The 20,464-nt window shown below is 34.9% G+C and overlaps 1 protein-coding gene across 1 annotated transcript; it reads left to right on the top strand.

Moving 5' to 3' along the window:
• The first annotated feature begins 3,308 nt into the window (after positions 1-3,308).
• On the top strand, positions 3,309-16,113 carry LOC128044657 (alpha-amylase 2B). The gene is made up of 10 exons (XM_052637012.1): positions 3,309-3,497; positions 3,852-3,998; positions 8,647-8,844; positions 9,225-9,455; positions 10,272-10,405; positions 11,243-11,365; positions 11,456-11,555; positions 13,200-13,318; positions 13,761-13,886; positions 15,924-16,113. The coding sequence occupies exons 1-10, from the start codon at positions 3,330-3,332 to the stop codon at positions 16,111-16,113; spliced, it is 1,536 nt and encodes a 511-aa protein (XP_052492972.1). The 5' UTR covers positions 3,309-3,329.
• The last annotated feature ends 4,351 nt before the right edge of the window (positions 16,114-20,464 follow it).

Raw genomic sequence — 20,464 nt, 5'->3', positions numbered from 1 at the left:
AAAATAACAAAGGCAAGTATATGTATGAAATATCAAACAAAAACCAAACTCAGCTTTTGTCATTGACACTTCATGACAAATATTGTATACAAAATCATCAATGTATTAGTATACTTATATGTGCATGATACTTTCCATTACCATAATTCTGATATATAGCTTCCATAGTTAGCAATGACTTTTAGTGATAATATCTTCTAGGATATTATCCACATGAACCAGAAGATTTCAACATGTGCAATGTGATGTATATTTATCCCTGTCAAGCCTCTTCTCCTCCTTTATTGGTAACAGCACATAGCTTTCCTGTTAAAAAATCACACAGAGACCATATTTCACCCGTTCTGTTAAGAAGGCATGAAAGTGAAAGTGTTAGTCACTCAGTCATGTCTGACCCTTTGAGACCCCTTAGACTGTAGCCCACCAGACTCCTCTGTCCATGGAATTTTCCAGGCAAGAATCCTGGAGTGGGTTGCCATTCCCTTCTCCAGGGGATCTTCTAGACCCAGGAATCAAACCCAGGTCTCCTGCATCATAGGCAGATTCTTTATTGTCTGAGCCACCAGGGAAGCCCTGTCGTTAATGCATAGTTAGCCTTATTTCTCACCTGCAGTGGTAGGCATGTGATCTAGGATAGGACAGTCAAGACAATCCATTTCCTTGTCACAATATTCTGTTCAGGGATGGGTTTATAAACCAAGTCATAAACCAGTTAAGAATCAGTCTTGAGTCTTTGGCTTAAACTGTTGAGAAAGAAGTGCTTGTTTTTTTCTCTGAGTTTGCCAGACTGGTGGGAAGTAACTGCATTTGAACAGTTTTGCCACTATGCAGCAAAAGCTTGCCTGAGAATTAAGCCAAGACATAGGAATGCAGAGCCAAGAGAGAGAGACAAAAAATGTCTTGAGGTTTTTTTGAGTTTTTAATTCTAGTCCAAAGCTATCTGTATCCCTTACTTCCTAGTCACAAAACTAACATATTATACTTGATTTTTTTAATCACTTCAAATCCAAAGCATTCCTATGAATTCCTATGCTTCTTTTTGCTCTACAGTATCTCTCCAAAATTCTCTTTTCTGGACTCACTTGTCATATCACTTTGCTGCATACATAAAATCCCTCATTTTAAGGGTGATCTAGTCCATGTGATCTTAATTTTTCACTATATCCTAGATTCAAAATTAATTAATTTGTTATTTTCCCTGACTGCAAATTTGCTGAATAAAATAGATTCTTTAACCAATATCTTTCTTTCCTCAGTTAATTATTCATATCAACACTCTTGTGTCAGTGAAGATGTGTCAGAAGATTCACATGTTTCATGATATGTCTCAAATTCTATTTACTGTGGCACTGACAGCTTGCCCTCAAAGCCTTCCAGATTCTCTACCTGGAAGATGTGATACAACATCTCAAACATAATTGTTTTCTTCTGAACTATGTGGCAACCTGCCATTTTCCTTGTTTGCATTATGGCTTCCTTGATGCCTGTTAAGGTACCATGTGGAACTACCTCTTAACTGATATAGACCACCAGCCCCTTTCCTGCTGATGTTGTTTCCTTGTTAAAAGACTATGCTGTTGAAACCACACTTCCACACCAAAGCCAAAATAGGGCTTTTTAGTGCCAGTCTTGTTTAGTCTACTAGGAATCTCTTTCCTGCAACACTATATTGCCTAAGTATCCAATCATCACCTTTTAATTTGTTTATATTAGAAAGAATTTCACTTTACATGCATAGTTTCTTTCTCTAGACTTTACCACTCAATCTACGGGAACTTGACCACAATCCATCTTAGAGATAGAGCATTTATATTATTCAGAATTACTCCTTACCTTTAATCATTTGATCAAATTTTGCCTTTATTTTTTTCATGAGTCCTTTCTTCAGGATTTCCTAATTTCTTGGGAAAGAAAGAAGTCTTGACTCTCAGTTTTTGTTTTTGCTTTAATTAGTTGAATGTTATTGTTATTACAATCCCTGATCATGTTAATCCGACCACAAAATATTTCTGACTGGAAATGTTGAGTGTATGGATTTTATGGACGTTAAATTTTCCTGAATTCTGAGATAAAACTCCACTGTGTCCTCTTATTCTCAGAACAACAAACAACTGTATTACTGCAGATTAAGATCATAGAATCTTAACATTAAAATAGATGGAACATCCTGTGTAGCCAAGCAGAACACTTTAGAATTCCCAATGATTTTTATAATTTTCTGTTAGAAATTAGAGAGCTGTTAGAATTATTTCAAACATCAGATCTATTCTTTGTTTCTTTTTTGATTATCTAGAATCATCACTCCAGGCTCACTTTGATCCCTAATGTTGTTCAAAGCCCCCTGTTCAATCGACATATAAATAAATCTACTGAGAATTGACTTGTTTCCTCACTTGGTTACCCTAATGTATTTTTAAGATTAGAAATAGAATGTAAATGCATCAATGCTTATATTGTGAAATATGCTTACCTCAGTACTGTGATCATTAGCATTTAATTACTTACTTTATCTGAATCCAAAGTTTTTGACAGTTTTGACACTGCTTTTGATGGTGAAATCTATAGTTTTGAAAAAAATCCAGAACATCAGAATAGATGTTTTGATGCAATACTTTCACTAAGGGGTTTGCTCTGTGTGCACTCCTGGAGTAAATAAGCCTGAAGATCTTATACTTGGTCAAACCTGAGTCCTGTGATGATGTCCTAATGGAAAAGAAGCCACAGAATTAACTTCTGTTTATTTAGTCTCTTGATATATCTGATATTCTATGACTGTATATATAATTAATATCTATTGTTAACCTCAGAATAAAATGTCATATTGAAACTTAATTTCTTAATGCAGAAACTTCAATAATGAAAAATTTTGGTTAGGGGTAAAACCAAGACTGAACTAAATATTTTGTTCATTTTGAAATTGAAACACTGAAAATGTTTGCAATAGATAGTTAGGGAAATATTTTGACTGTGAGTTCAGGTGACTCTAATTGTTATTTTCCTTCTATTAGTGAAGGACTTTAGATATAAGATCTAATCCTAGTTAAATAATACATGATTGCACACTTTATAAATATTTAATGCCAGATGTTTAAAAGGTTAATATTCCCACGATAAGGAAAGCATTGTTATTAAAGCTCATTTAGATGGTATTCTTGGGAGATTTTATGGATGTTCTTCATCTGTTTAAATTATTATCAATATTTCTTTTCAGATTATGAATAAACAGTTTGTGCTCAAGTGTTTGCTCATCTAACATTTATTTTGTAATATATACTTCTTATAGGAATATAAATAGTTGCTGGAAAGAACACTGACAACTTCAAAGCAAAATGAAGTTTTTTCTGTTGCTTTCAGCAATTGGGTTCTGCTGGGCTCAGTATGACCCACACACCAAATCTGGACGGACATCCATTGTTCATCTGTTTGAATGGCGTTGGGTTGATGTTGCTCTTGAATGTGAGCGATACTTAGCCCCCAAAGGATTTGGAGGGGTTCAGGTGAGTATTGTTCATTGTATAAGTTGCAGACTTTGCTGTGCTGAAAGTAAGTGGTAGTATGCTCTGTGTCTGAAAGCTGGGACACCATTTTACTTCACAGTTAAGTACTCTAAGTAAAACAGTTTTCTGAGGAAGAAAAAAATTTGGAATTGTCAGTGACTCTATGTTTTATTTCTAAGATAATTTTTTTCAGCAGGATATTTCCAATGCAAGGTTAATATTTTCAAACAATTGTAAAGAAATGTAGTTGCCAAAGATTCAGAAATAATTTTAGACTATTGATTACTTTGTAGAATATTCAGTGATATAAAGTGAGTCATAAATTGATACTTATTAACATCGTTTTATTTGTAGGTCTCCCCACCCAATGAAAATGCTGTGATTACTGACCCTTCAAGACCTTGGTGGGAAAGATACCAACCAGTTAGCTACAAGTTATGTACAAGATCAGGAAATGAAAATGAATTCAAAGACATGGTGACTAGATGTAACAACGTTGGTGTAAGTGACTTAAAGTTTCCTTTAAACATATGATAAAGAAAAATAATTTATCTCTCTTGTCTCTTGTTCCTTTTAAGAAGAACAATTTTCATACATATAAAAGTTACCTCATGCTTTAGCTATAAATTAAAATGGAATTGTTACCTTATGTTTAATTATAACTATTTTTATATATACCACTTATCCACTAAAGAAGATGTAATTAAAAGTTTAAGGCCACAGACTTCAACTAATGTATGTTTAAGTTTTATTTTATAAAGCAGAACATCAACTTTCAACCCTTATGATTGTACACATTTTGGGGGAACTCTTTTCCTGTTAGGAATTAGAAGTTCCATTTACAACATTTGCTGTTTCTTTTTTGTGAATTGTATGGCCACCCATAATTCTTGGATATTCCTTCCCACAAGTACTATGATCATTTGTAATTATTTTCTCTTTGATGATGAGCATAATGAGAGACAATTGTTCAGTCCCTAAGTTGTGTCCAACTGTTTGTGACCCCATGAACTGCAGCACACCACGCTTCTCTGTCCTTCACTATCTCCTGTAATTTGCTCAGATTCATGTCCACTGAGTCAGTGGTGCTATCTAACCATCTCATCCTCTTCTGTCCTCTTCTCCTTTGGCTTTCAGTCTTCTCCACATCATGGTCTTTTCAAATGAGTCGGCTCTTCGTATCACATGACCAAAGTATTGGAGCTTCAGCTTCAGCATCACTCCTTCCAGTGAATATTCAGGGTTGATTTCCTTTAGGATTGACTGCTTTGATCTCTTTGCAGTCCAAGGGACTGTCAAGAATCTTTTCCAGCACCACAGATTGAAAGCATCAATGCTTTCGCGCTCAGCCTTCTTTATGGTCCAACTCTCACATCCATATATGACTACTGAAAAAAAACATAACTTTGACTATACTGACTTTTTTCAGCAAAGTGATGTCTTTGCTTTTTAATACACTGTCTAGATTTGTCACAGCTTTCCTTCCAAGCATTTTTTTTTGGTCATTGATGCCTTACTGACAGGTGTCACCATCTCTTTTACAAACTAGATTATGGTTTTAAATGGAATGCACAGGGCAATATCTACAAACACCAAGGAAAGTTAAGTATCGCATCTCTATTTCATTTGGAAAAGAGAAGATTCCCAAATCAAGCTGGTTTTGATTCTTGACAGGAAAGGCGGTAGAGATAATTCATGGCAACATATTGATAGACAAAATCCTCAGTAAGAATGCAGTATGGCTGTGTCTACTTTGAAAGAGAGGATTAGATGCTTCAAACCAAAGTGTCAGTTGCATGACTCTTAGGTGCTTGAATATGGCCGTGTACCACACTGAGTTCTAGTTTGCATGGGGTATGAGCAAGAAACTTAAATAGACAAGATAGTTTTACAGATTTTGTATACAAAATTTGTTTGTTTTATCCATTCATGAAACTTAAAAAAATAAGTTGAACGTGAAGCCAAAACATACATTTTTCTTTAATATTAACTGTCTTTCCTGGTCCTCCTTCAAATCTGTTTACATTTGCTGTGTACATAATGTTCTAGAACAAGTATTTTGAGAGAATATTGAATCCCAGGCAATGAGATTTTAGAGAAATAAGTAACCAGACACACAGTTTTTTCTTTCTTTTTTTTTTTTTTTTTTAAAGCAGCCACACTAATATTTCTGAAGTGTGGCAGGGACCTCAGAACCAATCATTCATCAAATAAGCATCTTTTAGTTTCATTGTTGCAGTTACCATCCACAGTGATTTTGGAGCCCAAGAAAATAAAATCTGTCACTGCTTCTACTTTTTCTCCTACTATTTGACATGAAGTGATAAGACCAGATACCATGATCTTAGTTTTTTGAATGTTGAGTTTTAAGCCAGCTTTTTCACTCTCCTCTTTCACTTTCATCAACAGGTTTTTTAGTTCCTTTTTACTTTCTGCCATTAGAGTGGTATCATCTGCATATCTGAGGTTATTGATATTTCTCTAGGCATGCTTGAATACAGCTTTTGACTCATCCAGCCCAGTATTTCACATGATATACTCTGCATTGAAGTTAAATAAACACAGTGACCATATACAGCCTTGTCTTACTCCTTTCCCCATTTTGAATCATTCATTGGTTCCATGTAAGATTCCAACTGTTGCTTCTTGACCTGCACTTAGTTTTCTCAGAAGACAGGCTAGGTGGTCTGTTAGTCCCATCTCTCTAAGCATTTTCCAGTTTGTTATGATACACACAGTCAAAGGCTTTGGCACAGTCAATGAAGCAGATGTTTTTCTGGAATTTCCTTGCTTTCTCTGTGATCTAATGAGGGTTGGCAACTTGATCTCTGGTTTCTCTGCCTTTGTTAAATCCAGGTTTTATGTCTGGAAGTTCTTGGTTCACATACTGCTGAAGCCTAGCTTGAAGGATTTGAACATAACCTTGTTAGCATGTAAAATGAGAGCAATTGTACTGTAGTTTGAACATTCTTTGGCACTGCTCTTCTTTAGGATTGGGATGAAGCTTGACCTTTTCCAGTCATGTGTCCACTGCTCAGTTTTCTAAATTTGCTGACATATTAAGTACAGCACTTTAATAGCATCATCTTTTAGGATTTTAAATAAATCAACTGCAATTCCAACACCTCCACTAACTTTCTTTGTAGTAATACTTCCTAAAGCCCACTTGATTTCACACTCAAGGATGTCTGGCTCTAGGTGAGTGACCACACCATCCTGGTTATCTGGGTCATTAAGACCTTTTTTTTTTTTTAATAGTTCTTCTGTGTATTACTGCCTCCTCTTCTTAATCTCTTCTGCCTCTGTTAAATTCTTACCATTTCTTTCCTTTGTCAAGCCCATCTTTGCATGAACTGTTTGCTTGGTATCTCCAGTTTTCTTGAAGAGTACTGTTTTCCTCTCCTTTTTGGCATTGTTCATTTTAGAAGGCCTTCTAATCTCCTTGCTGCTCTCTGGAACTCAGCATTCAGTTGAATATATCTTTCCCTTTCTCCCTTGCTTTTTGCTTCTTATCTTTCTTCAACTATTTCTAAAGCCTGCTCAGACAGCTATGCTGCCTTCTTGCATCTTTTTGTTTTTTTTCTGTTTTTCCCTTTTGGGATGGTTTTGGTCACTGCCTCCTAAACAATGATACAAACCTCTGTCCATAGTTCTTCAGGCATTCTGTCTATCAGATCTAATTCTTTGAATCTATTCATCACCTCTACTGTATAATCATAAGGAATTTGATTTAGGTCATACCTGAATGGCCAAGTGGTTTTTCCTACTTTTGTTAATTTAAGCATGAATTTTGCAATAAGGACCTCATGTCAGCCACAGTCAGCTCCAGGTCTTGTTTTTGCTGGCTATATGGAGCTTTTCCATCTTCAGCTACAAAGCATCTATAGCCATCTTGCCTGTTACTCAAGATATCTCTTGACTTCCTACTTTTGCATTACAATCCCAAATGAAAAGGATATCATTTTTTGGTGTTAGTTCTAGAAGGTCTTGTAGGTTTGTAGAACCTGTCAAGTTTAGGTCCTTCAGCTTCAGTGGCTGGGCCTTAGACTGGATTACTGTGATGTTGAATTTTTTGCCTTGGAAACAAACTGAGATTATTCTGTTGTTTCTCAGATTGCATCCAAGTAGTGCATTTCAGACTCTTTTCTTGAGTATGAGGGCTATTCCATTTCATCTAAGGGATTCCTGCCCACAGTAGTAGATGTAATGGTCATCTGAATTAAATTTGCACATCCCCATCCATTTTAATTCACTGATACCTTAGATGTTGGTGTTTACTCTTGCTATCTCCTGCTTGACCAAGTCCAGTTTACCTTGACTCATGGATCTAATTTAACAGGTTCCTATGCAATATTGTGCTTTACAACATCGGACCTTACTTTCACCACCAGACACATCCAAAACTGAGCATCATTCCACTTTGGTACAGCCGCTTCATCCTTTCGGAGCAATTAGTAATTGCCCTCCACTCTTCCCAGTGGCATATTGAACACTTTCTGACCTGGGGTCCTCATATTCCGGTGCTATATCTTTTTCCCTCTTTGTGTTCATGGAGTTCTTGCAGCAAGAACACTGGAGTGGTTTTCCATTCCATCCTCCAGTGGGCCACATTTTGTCAGAACTTCTCACTATGACCCATCCATCTTGAGGTGGCCATTCATGACAACACTCATAGATTCATTGAGTTGTAACTCAGTCAAGACCCTTTTTGCCACAACATGGCTGTGATCCATGAAGGAGATGAGAGACAATATCTACCTTTATTCTTCTGATCCTAAATAGATAGTAGAGTCTGGCTTCTTATTTCTTAGGATGACCTATGGAAACTTCAAAAACTAATAATCTCTCTTGCCTCAACTGATTCCAGATACTGCCAAAAAAAGTCTCTTTGCATTTTTTCACAGTTCTATTAGTTTGGGGTTTTCTTAGTTTATTACATGTATAAACATCTTCCAAGTGCCTAGAATGCTTATAGGGCTTCAATTCACAATGATTTCTTTTCACACTTGACTGTTTTCTTGTAAGATAAGTTATAAAATAATGAAGAAGTATTTTGGAATGTTATCAATGTGCTGTACAATCTAATTAATAATATTATAAATTTCTATCTCTCTGTAAGCCAAACTGAAATGGAAATTTTGCCTTTCAGGTCCGCATTTATGTGGATGCTGTAATTAATCATATGACTGGAAGTGGTGTGAGTGCGGGAACAAGAAGTACTTGTGGAAGTTACTTCAACCCTGGAAGTGAGGATTTTCCAGCAGTCCCATACTCTGGTTGGGATTTTAATGATGGAAAATGTAAAACTGGAAGTGGAGATATTGAGAGCTATAATGATGCTTATCAGGTAATTAGCAAAATATCTATCTACACCTTTTATCATCCATATGTAGTTCATTGATCTCCATTTTAAATGTTAGTTTAGAGTGTTTAGGAAAACAGCATTCCAAGTCTGACTTCAGAATCTCATATCAACATTCAAATCATTTTCCCCAATTTAATTTTTCAAAATGGAAAAACTCATTCACTTTTTCTCCATTTTTTCCATTTTTATAATAATAAATATTTCAAAAACATGTCAGTACTAGAATGTCAATATCCCCAGAGACTGGTGCAAAGAAATCACTGTTGAAATATCTATTAATAAATAAATGAATGAATAATTGAATGGATTCTCAAGTGAAGGCAATGTTTTATGTATCAATCACAAAATTTTTATCTCCATAGGTCAGAGATTGTCGTCTCGTTAGTCTTCTTGATCTTGCACTGGAGAAAGATTATGTGCGTTCCACGATTGCTAACTACCTGAATCATCTCATTGACATTGGTGTAGCAGGGTTCCGAATTGATGCTTCTAAGCACATGTGGCCTGGAGACATAAAGGCAGTTTTGGATAAACTGAATAATCTAAACACAAAGTGGTTTCCTTCAGGAAGTAAACCTTTCATTTACCAGGAGGTATGTCAACACATATATGTGTATATACATATATATATATATATATCCATATAAAATATGACCATTTATTATTCTTTAGAAAATCATTTATCATCAATAATTCATCAGAAAATAAATGGCAGATTTTATTTAAAATGCAGTTTCTTTAGCTTAATGGCTGAATCATTTACATAGAAGAATGTTCCTTAACCTACTTTTATTCAGGGACAGTACATCTAACTCTATCACAAGAGGTTTGTTATCCAAATGACAAAAATTTATTTAGGCTGCAAAAATCTCCATGTCATGTATCATTTCCCCAGAGGCCATTATAGAAGACAGATAGTAATATAGTTGTCTTAAGACAGGATATCGGACTCTAAATTTTGGCTAGATCACCATTAGGTGTGTTTCTTTAGGCTGGTTCATTAACTTCCCTGAGCAACAAGTTTTTTAGAAGTTATTGAAAGGAATAATGATAATGGTTATGTCTTTGTTTTCTTTGGAGATTTGAAGAGGTAATATTTATCAAGTAGCAAGAAATATTACCAGCCAGATATTAAGTGCTGTACAAGTATGAACTAGTCTTATCATTTATGTGCAAGTCTAAATTAGGTCAGCATTCTCACAGGACAAGTTAGTTTGTCACGTTACTTTTACTATTGTAAGATAGATTTACTTTAGGGAAGAAAAATGAGAATCTTGATATAAGGAAAACCATCTGGGGTATGTCATATAATATAAAATAGTATAAAGCTATTTTTTATATAATTATAATTTAGTTAAATTCTTTAAAATTCTTATTTAAATTGTTATTTTCTTCTTCATTTCTACAAGGTCATTGATCTGGGTGGTGAGGCAATTACAAGCAGTGAGTACTTTGGAAATGGCCGTGTGACAGAATTTAAATATGGTGCAAAACTAGGAACAGTTATTCGCAAGTGGAATGGAGAGAAGATGGCTTACTTAAAGTAAATAAAATATGCTTTATCCTTTGAATTATTTCACAGATTTTTTTGGTGATGTTACCCCAACATGAGTTTTCTTCATAATGCCTTCTTATTTAGAAAAATTTTAAAGATTCATTTACTAATAACAAGTGCTGTATATCCCCACATTCCAAGTGATCATCTTTATTATTTAGAATATCAATCACAAGGAAGCTTTTTTAGGGACCCAACACCAATCTAGAGATTGTAATTTATGCATTATATGACTGTACTATATTTAATTAATGTTTGCACATAATTTGTGAAAGCCAGGTTCTTGTTAAAGTGATTTTATAATTTATGAAGTTCCTACAATGTAGCCATTCTATAGCCTTTACATATATTAATTTAGTTTCAAATATTAAAATGTTTATAACAATATAATTTTGAAACTTATTTAATCTAATTTGCAATTCTGTATAAAATGGTATGTATGTTGGCCCTTCTGAAGTCTATTTAAATTATAATACATAAAACTTCTAATATAAATTTTATAGCAAAATTCCTATAACATGAATGTAATTCAAGTAATTTCTACATATATACATGCATGGAATGTATTTGTAGGTTATATATATATATATATATATATATATATGTATATAGTTTGATAGTTTGTAATTTTAAAAAGCTCAGTTTATTCTACAATTGAAATAATTTTAAAAATTAAAAAATTTAAAAACCCTACAGAATAATCATTTAACTAGAGAGAGAATATCATTAAAGAGTGCAATACTGAAAGAAATGCACATTTTGATTATTCAAATGTTATTGTAAAAGAATACATATATATGTTCTTAAGATTTTCTCTTTTAATAGGAACTGGGGAGAAGGCTGGGGTTTCATGCCTTCTGACAGGGCACTTGTCTTTGTTGATAACCATGACAATCAGCGAGGGCATGGAGCTGGGGGAGCATCTATTCTTACATTCTGGGATCCTAGGTAACAAACAAAGTTCCCCATTTTTAAACCTACCATTTTAATGTAAAAGTATTATTTTCTTTTATAATAAGATAATTTTGTGCCTTTTAGAATGTACAAAATGGGAGTTGGATTTATGCTTGCTCATCCCTATGGATTTACGCGAGTAATGTCAAGCTACCGTTGGACAAGACATTTTGTGGATGGAACAGTAAGTTTTGGTGTTGTACAAAATATCTTCTTCTCAAGAAAAAGAAGTTAATTTTGTTATAACTTCACATATTGCTATAACATTCACTATTTATTTTATCAAATATTTATTAACTGAAAACCTGAGGCAGGGTTCTTGTAACAATGCAGTGGATAAAAAAATTAAAATGAATGATCTCTGTTGATAAAGAGTATGTAAGCTTTTCAAAGTATGAGAAATTTGCCCACCCACTCTAAAAAATACCACTTAAAAATAAGGATACAATGAATAAAATATGTACTCGTAAGTACCTGCTTATAGAGTTGATATAAGGATTACAAATTAACACTTCCAAGAAATTTAAAACAGTACCTGCTCATGGTATGAGCAATATAAGTATTTGTTAAATACTTTTTTAAAGAAAGTTTTGTGGACTGCAAAGGCATTATCTAGTTGAGCCGAAGTTCAGTAGGGAAAGTATAGCAGGAAGGAAAATACCTTTATTAAAGAGAAATTTGCTAACTATTCTGAAAATGTTAAAAATCAGAAAAATTTAAGTGTATGGTAAAGACATTAATCTGAGTAAATATTTTTAAAAGAAACTGAGAAATAAGAATTTAAGTTATTTGGAAAGTTAGTGGGAAGTTTTCTTTTCAAACTGAAGATTTCAAATGCAGCATCATACAGCAACTTCATACCTGAAGTAGAAAATTCTCTTCACTCTGAACCAGATAGATATTCCTCTGGTTTCTAGTAGGCTCTTTACAAATTGAGAAGTCCACTACTACTTTGTATAACAACTCATTCTATTCTTAGATAGCCTTAGATATCCTAAATATTTAGGATATTTCCCTTTATATTAAATCAATTTCTTACAATTTCCACTAATTAGTTTTATTTCTGATGGCAAGAGTCATGGCATTTGTTCATTTCCCCTTTTCCCATAAAGTCTTCTCCATGACTTCTGCATGCTAACAACTCTTAGCTTGTCCATCATTTATCGTACCATATGATTTAAGACAGATATTGATAACCTTCCTAGACATAATCTATTTTTTCCTACAATTACCTTGAAAGTATCAATTAGAAAAGCACAGTAATAAAATATGGTCAATTTAGTAAAGAGTATTTTGATATTTTGATTAGAACTTTTATTGAAAAAAAGATGAAAGAAGCAGTTATTTATTAGTAATTATCATGTATAAAGATTTTTACACACGTTATTTAATTTTTATAGTAACTAATAATATCATCATTTTACAGAAGAGGAAAATGAGGAATAGATGTTATGTATATTAACTAAGTCTTTGAGCTAGTAGTAATGGAACCTATCTTTTAGTCCTGCATTTTCTAACACTAAAGTCCTTGCCATTTCAATAACATCACACTGCTTATAGTGATGTTGAAAAGTCATTACAATTCCTTGGAAAAAAATGAGAAACTAAAAAAATCATATTCTTGTTTGAAATATGGCACTAGGGAATGAGAAGTTAGGGAGAAGATATGCTTAGTAAAAATTCTGAAAAAGTTGAATTCTAAGTGAAGCCACACAAAAACACAAATAGGACAGATTGGGTTTGATGTCCTCAATAAGGACACATGTAATGTTAAAAATGTGAGCTTTTAAAATTGATTATTATTTTTTTTTTTTTTTTACTAATTGAGGATGTTAATGATTGGATGGGACCACCAAATAATAATGGAGTAATTAAAGAAGTTACTATTAATGCAGATACTACTTGTGGCAATGACTGGGTCTGTGAACATCGATGGCGTCAGATAAGGTAGGAATACTTATTTGGACACATTCTCTAATAATAAACTTTCTTAGCTCTTTTAAAATACCTTTATTTGTTTATTGGTTTTTGACTGAGCTGGGTCTTTGTTGCTATGCAGGCTTTTCTCTCCTTGTAGTGAGTGGGGCTACTCTTTGTTGTGGTATGGGAGTTTCTCACTGAGGTGGCTTCTCTTGTTGTGGAGCATGGGCTTTAGGGTATTTGCAAGCTCAGTAGTTGCAGTTCCCAAGGTCTAGAGCACAGGACCAACATTTGTGGCTCATGGGCTTAGTTGCTCCGTGGCATGTGGGATCTTCCTGGGTCAAGGATCAGACCCGTTTCTCCTGCTTTGGTAGGCAGATACTCCACTACTGAGCCACCAAGGAAGTCCACTGTTATGTTTTAAATTGTTGAAGTATCATCAGCATTTCACATGCTCTTTTGTTTTTAGGAACATGGTTATGTTCCGTAATGTAGTTGATGGTCAACCTTTTACAAACTGGTGGGATAATGGCAGCAACCAAGTAGCTTTTGGAAGAGGAAACAAAGGATTCATTGTCTTTAACAATGATGACCGGTAAGTAGATCAATTAGAAATAATATTTTATGCTAATATGTTCTTGGTTTATTCTTTTCCTGCTCATTTACTTTTTTCACATCTGAAAAATTCGTTAGATGGCAGATTAAGAAAACAGAACAATTAGAAAAGGGTCAGAAGAAAAATGATGATGACTGATTTTTTTTTATCTCTTCTGTTTCTAATGGCTTTCTTTTTTAAGTGGAGTCATTTTTTGTGCACTCTTCACATCATGGGCAGATGTGATGCATGTGTACTGCTTACATATACACTTCTCATAAAATATACATGTTAGTCACTCAGTCATGTCCAACTCTTTGCGACCCCATGGACTGTAGCCCACCAGGCTCCTCTGTCCGTTTAATTCTCCAGGCAAGAATACTGGAGTGGGTAGCCATTTCCTCCTCTAAGAGATCTTCCTGACCCAGGGGTTGGACCCAGGTCTCCTGCACTGCAGGGAGATTCTTTACTTTCTGAGGCACCAGAGAAGCCCCCAAAATATACAAAGTCATTAATATAAAAGGTCATGAAATCCATAGAAGAATGTCTTATAAACCTTTTAAAATCAATAATGGAAAAATACTGCCTCAGATCTGAAATGTCTTTTTTTCTCTCTTTTTTTCACCTACTTTAGTACGTAGTTTTTTAGTCTTGTTTTTCACATTCCCATCTCTCTGACAAATAATACTCTTTAAAGCGTATATATATTTATAATGAATATGTATATTATGGTCATTGATTCACCTCAGGAGATTTAATACTTTTAGTTCTGAGACATCTCATTACTGCCTTTTAATTTGTGAAACTTATACTCTCTGCCTGCATTATACTGTTTCCCTCACATATGAAATTATAGCTCAGAAGGCATCTTTGCAAGCATTTTCAATGTTTTAGTCCCAACTAGATTCCACCCATGTTTAGCTCACTCTTTGCCCAAATGATATTTTACTGACAAAAAAATAATAATAATAAATAAATAAAGTATATACTTATCTTCTCCAAGAATCCATTACTAGTCCTTTTATTTTCCTGTCTTTTGTCATATGTGCATGCGTGCTAGGTCCTGTCTGACTCCACGACCCTATGGATGGTAGCATGCCAAACTTCTCTGTCCATGAGACTTTACAGGCAAGAATACCAGAGTGGATTGCCATTTTCTTGTCCAGGCGATCTTCCTGATCCAGGCATCAAAACTGTGTCTCCCACATCTTCTGCACTGTGGGCAGATTCTTTATCAATTGAGCTATCAGGGAGAGGGAAGAAACATATTTATGAGACAGTGTTATATTTTAAAATTATATATTTCTTTATAGAAATGCAAGATTATTTTTATCTCCAGCCCAAATTTATTTTAACCCCTTGAAAAAAATGAGATTTTTGAGGAAATAACCAAATTTAAGTTTTTGAAAATAATCAGTATTTTCTTAAGTTCAGATGAGGATACATTTAAAGTAATTTAAAATTATTTTCTCTAAGTGAAGCAGGTCATTCAAATCTTCACTGATACTCTTCAACTTTATTTTTTGTATAATATTTACTATTGACTAGGAAATTTCTCAGAGAAGGCAATGGCACCCCACTCCAGTACTCTTGCCTGGAAAATCCCATGGATGGAGGAGCCTGGTAGGCTGCAGTCCATGGGATTGCTCAGAGTTGGATATGACTGAGCAACTTCACTTTCACTTTTCACTTTCATGCATTGGAGAAGGAAATGGCAACCCATTCCAGTGTTCCTGCCTGGAGAATCCCAGGGACGGGGGAGCCTGGTGGGCTGCCATCTATGGGGTCACACAGAGCTGGACACGACTGAAGTGACTTAGCAGTAGCAGTAGCAGGAAATTTCCATATCTTCTATAAGAATTTTGTTGACCCTGAGAAAACCAACCACTGGAGAAATCTTTATGTTTAAATTTTATTTTCATTGAGACCTTGACTGCTTCAGGTTCTATAGCATACAGTTAAACTATTTTAGAGAGTCTGTATTCTTGCTTTTAATTGTACTGAATTCATATTAAATCTTAAATTTTATTTTTACAGTACACTATCTGCAACTTTGCAAACCGGTCTTCCTGCTGGTACATATTGTGATGTTATTTCTGGAGATAAAAGTGGCAACAGTTGTACAGGAATTCAAATCAGTGTTTCCAGTGATGGCAAAGCTCATTTTTCTATTAGTAACTCTGCTGAAGATCCATTTATTGCAATTCATGCTGATTCTAAATTATAAAATTTGAATTGAATTAAATACATACACCCAGAGAAATAAAATGTGTTTTGTTTCTTCTATGTATGTAATAACTTCTCATAATTAATTAATTTTTGGTAAAAGCTATAAAAAGTATTCAAACTGTAAAACTCAAAAAAGCATAAAAACACATATACTTAATAATTGTAATTACAATCAACATTTTGTTACATTTTAGAAGATTCTCTTTAAGCTATTTGTCAAAGAAATTTCTAAGAACTCAGAAAAGCATGATGAAAAATTTGTTACCATTAATACCACTTGCCCAGCTACATATCTCTAATCCAGGTTTATATTTCTTAATAGGGTATTTCTAACAATTAGTTAAGGGTAGCTATTTTAATGATGGTTTGCATACAAAGTCATAACATTTGTATATTTTTTACAATATAAAAGGCCCTTTCATAGTTAATAAGTTAAAAAATAAAAGAAAATTAAATTATGTAGTATATAATTCTTAATTATCTTGAGCTCACAGGAATCTTCTCCTACTTTCTCTGTATTCATTTCTTTCTTTCTCTTTCCAATAGCTTTAGCATGATGGTGTTGTATGACTTTTGTTCCATCTCTTAATCCCTAATATTAATTTTCACAGGGCTCTCATGACTCCCTATATTCAGTTTTTTTCTTTTCTCCTGATCCTTTAGCTGTTTATTCTTCTTCTCCTTGACTCTCAATGTGGGATTTATTAACGCTCTCAGCTAGGTAGTCTTATAACTCTCAGGTGTTTTATTTTCATAGTTGGATAAGAAAATGAAGCCATAACTTGGAAATTCTCTCCTTTTTACTCACAAATCTACCTATACTTGGCCCTATCTTTCTCTTCTTTCCTCCTGTCATAATGAACAAAGTGCATTTTACCAAAGTCCGCTCCCTCCATTTTTACCTTTTTGAGGACTTTACTGCTTAGATTATCTTTCTCTTCTGATTTAACAGTCTTTCTTTTATTGACATAATAGTCCCCTCAGATCCTTTCAACTAAAAAAAAATTCATAACCTCAATTTTTCTCTTTCTGGTCAAACTTTGGAATTTTCATCACACAGTCTCAACATCCTCAACACTAGTCATTTTTCATCTCCTTACTCTTCAGTTTCCATTGCCACTTCATTGCTCATCAACATAATAAAAAATACTTATGTTATTCATACAACATACTTCACTGTCCTCATCTTTTTCTATTTCACAACACTACTCAATATGGAGAGACAATCTCACATCCTCTCTTCCTTTGGTCTCTGTGATTCTAGTCTTTCTTTTCCTTCTCTCACTAATTACTCTTTTTCAGATTGTGTTTTATTGACTTGGCTTCTGTTTGACCTAAAATCTCATTTGGATTGAATTTTCTTCTTACTGTATCCTCTTTCTAAGTGACTGAAATTGTTTCCATGGGTTTAAAACACATACTTTAGCATGGAGGCCTATATCTGCAAACCAGATCTTTTCTTGGGACTCAACTTCATATTAAAACAGATGCTTCACATCTCTACTTCAGTATTTCACAGACATCTCATACCTGACATATCCAAAATGTGACCTTCAAGTTTTGTCTTCAGCAAGGCTTTTGGTACTGCTGTGTTTCACCACTCACTTAAAAAGCTGAAGTATTTCCTTGATTCCCCCCTGCCCTTTCTCTTAATTACTTGCCCTATCTCCTCACATAAAACTTAGCATCATCTGTAAATTTTTATCTTCAAAATAGTGAAGCTAAAGAGAGAGATCCATGGGATACTAGTAGGAAATAGTTTGAATGGGTAGAAAGAGACTAACTACATACAAATACATTTCCTGTCAAAGCTTCCCTATTAGATTTGATATATTGATACCAGCAATGGCATTTCTAATGATATAATCTATCACTATGAAAAATAATCATATGTTACCATAAGGGAAATTCTAGAAATTATCATTTCTTATACTGATAGTAATACAGAATTCGTTCATTTAGTTTTAGTTTGCATTACATTTATGGTTTACTTCTCTCCTCCTACCTGACCCCATCTGTGTAGTTTAAATAAACTAAATTCTACTGTAGAGCAGTATCACAGAAGTCTACAAATCTGTGAATTATTTCAGATTTGCATTAGCTCAGTTCAGTTCAGTCACTCAGTCGTGTCCGATTCTTTGCGACCCCATGAATCGCAGCACACCAGGCCTCCCTGTCCATCACCATCTCCCGGAGTTCACTCAGACTCATGTCCGTCGAGTCTGTGATGCCATCCAGCCATCTCATCCTCGGTCGTCCCCTTCTCCTCCTGCCCCCAATCCCTCCCAGCATCAGAGTCTTTGCCAATGAGTCAACTCTTCTCATGAGGTGGCCAAAGTACTGGAGTTTCAGCTTTAGCATCATTCCTTCCAAAGAAATCCCAGGGTTGATCTCCTTCAGAATGGACTGGTTGGATCTCCTTGCAGTCCAAGGGACTCTCAAGAGTCTTCTCCAACACCACAGTTCAAAAGCATCAATTCTTTGGCGCTCAGCCTTCTTCACAGTCCAACTCTCTCATCCATACATGACCACAGGAAAAACGATAGCCTTGGCTAGACAGACCTTAGTCGGCAAAGTAATGTCTCCTCTTTTGAATATACTATCTAGGTTGGTCATAGCTTTCCTTCCAAGGAGTAAGCGTCTTTTAATTTCATGGCTGCAGTCACCATCTGCAGTGATTTGGGAGCCCCAAAAAATAAAGTCTGACACTGTTTCCACTGTTTCCCCATCTATTTCCCGTGAAATGATGGGACCGGATGCATAAACATATATTTATCAGTCCTTATTCCAGGCTTCTATTGTCATGTGTTGAAATAACTGATTTTAAATGACAGGCAGCATCCTGCTTACTATTTTTATATCAGTGGGGATGGAAATAATAGAACTATCTCTTGATAACTGTCATTTAAATAACGCCTCAAGCATACTATAAATTTTTAAACATTTTAAACCCTAACCCTAACCCTCAATCTCCCAGAAGCTAATGGTTATAATAATATTGATGGCTTTGTAGAAGAAACTTCAGCTATAAAAATCACTGCAGATGGTGACTGCAGCCATGAAATTAAAAGACGCTTACTCCTTGGAAGAAAAGCTATGACCAACCTAGATAGTATATTCAAAAGCAGAGACATTACTTTGCCGACTAAGGTCTGTCTAGTCAAGGCTATCGTTTTTCCTGTGGTCATGTATGGATGTGAGAGTTGAACTGTGAAGAAGGCTGAGCGCCGAAGAATTGATGCTTTTGAACTGTGGTGTTGGAGAAGACTCTTGAGAGTCCCTTGGACTGCAAGGAGATCCAACCAGTCCATTCTGAAGGAGATCAACCCTGGGATTTCTTTGGAAGGAATGATGCTAAAGCTGAAACTCCAGTACTTTGGCCACCTCATGAGAAGAGTTGACTCATTGGCAAAGACTCTGATGCTGGGAGGGATTGGGGGCAGGAGAAGAAGGGGACGACCGAGGATGAGATGGCTGGATGGCATCACGGACTCTGGACATGAGTCTGAGTGAACTCCGGGAGATGGTGATGGACAGGGAGGCCTGGCGTGCTGCGATTCATGGGGTTGCAAAGATTCGGACAGGACTGAACGACTGAACTGAACTCAACTGATATCATAATGAGCATGAACACATTAAAAAAATTAAAATAAAGGCTTACATCCAGCAAAATTCTGCCTCAAAGAGAACAAATTTAATAAAATTTTTCACTTGAGGAGAAACAGCCTTATTTGGTATAAAATATTTTCTGCCTTTTATTCTAAAATTACCAAATCAATGAAAAAATTTGTGTCTATTTTTTTTTTTAGTCAAAAAAAACAGCCAAAAAGTAGAAGAAAAATAAAAAGGACTAACATCTAACTAGATTTTTTTCTTATATAGAGACTATTTTCTGTAAAATATAGCTTTTTTTTATAGAGGTTTAACTTTAGAGTTACTATATGGGAACGTTTTTAGTGTGCAAGCTTAAAGGTGTCCAATAAATAGTACATTTTCTCAGGTCGTAGGGTGAAGTTTACTGAAAAAACAAACAGAAGTGTAAGGAAGATAGAAATCAAAATATTATTTTTATTTAAAAGCTAGTAATGTAAGAGAAGGCTTCCCTGATGACTAGGCAGTAAAGAATCTACCTGCAATGCATGAGACTGAGGTTTGATACTGGGGTCGGGAAGATCTCCTAGAGAAGGAAATGGTGGCTATACCACTGCAGTATTCCTGCCTGAAGAGTTCCCTGGACCTCTGGTAGCTTTTATGATAGGGCAATTGGCAGTCTTAACAGTGAACCGAAGAATTAGATAGACATTTATACTCAACAGCCCAAACTGGAGCAGGCAGAGCTTCTCCAGAAG

The sequence above is a fragment of the Budorcas taxicolor genome, chromosome 3 (assembly GCF_023091745.1).
Source record: "Budorcas taxicolor isolate Tak-1 chromosome 3, Takin1.1, whole genome shotgun sequence".
Lineage (NCBI taxonomy): Eukaryota > Metazoa > Chordata > Mammalia > Artiodactyla > Bovidae > Budorcas > Budorcas taxicolor.
Note: the sequence above shows the minus strand (reverse complement) of the source record. Positions and strands in the feature narration are given on the sequence as shown.

What these genes read in the sequence shown, in the direction of transcription:
- LOC128044657 (XM_052637012.1), top strand. Translation starts at nt 3,330, where the DNA reads ATGAAGTTTTTTCTGTTGCTTTCAGCAATTGGGTTCTGCTGGGCTCAG. An exon ending in CTTACATTCTGGGATCCTAG is followed by an intron (nt 11,366 to 11,455) that starts GTAACAAACAAA and finishes TGTGCCTTTTAG; the next exon opens with AATGTACAAAATGGGAGTTG. An exon ending in GACATTTTGTGGATGGAACA is followed by an intron (nt 11,556 to 13,199) that starts GTAAGTTTTGGT and finishes TTACTAATTGAG; the next exon opens with GATGTTAATGATTGGATGGG.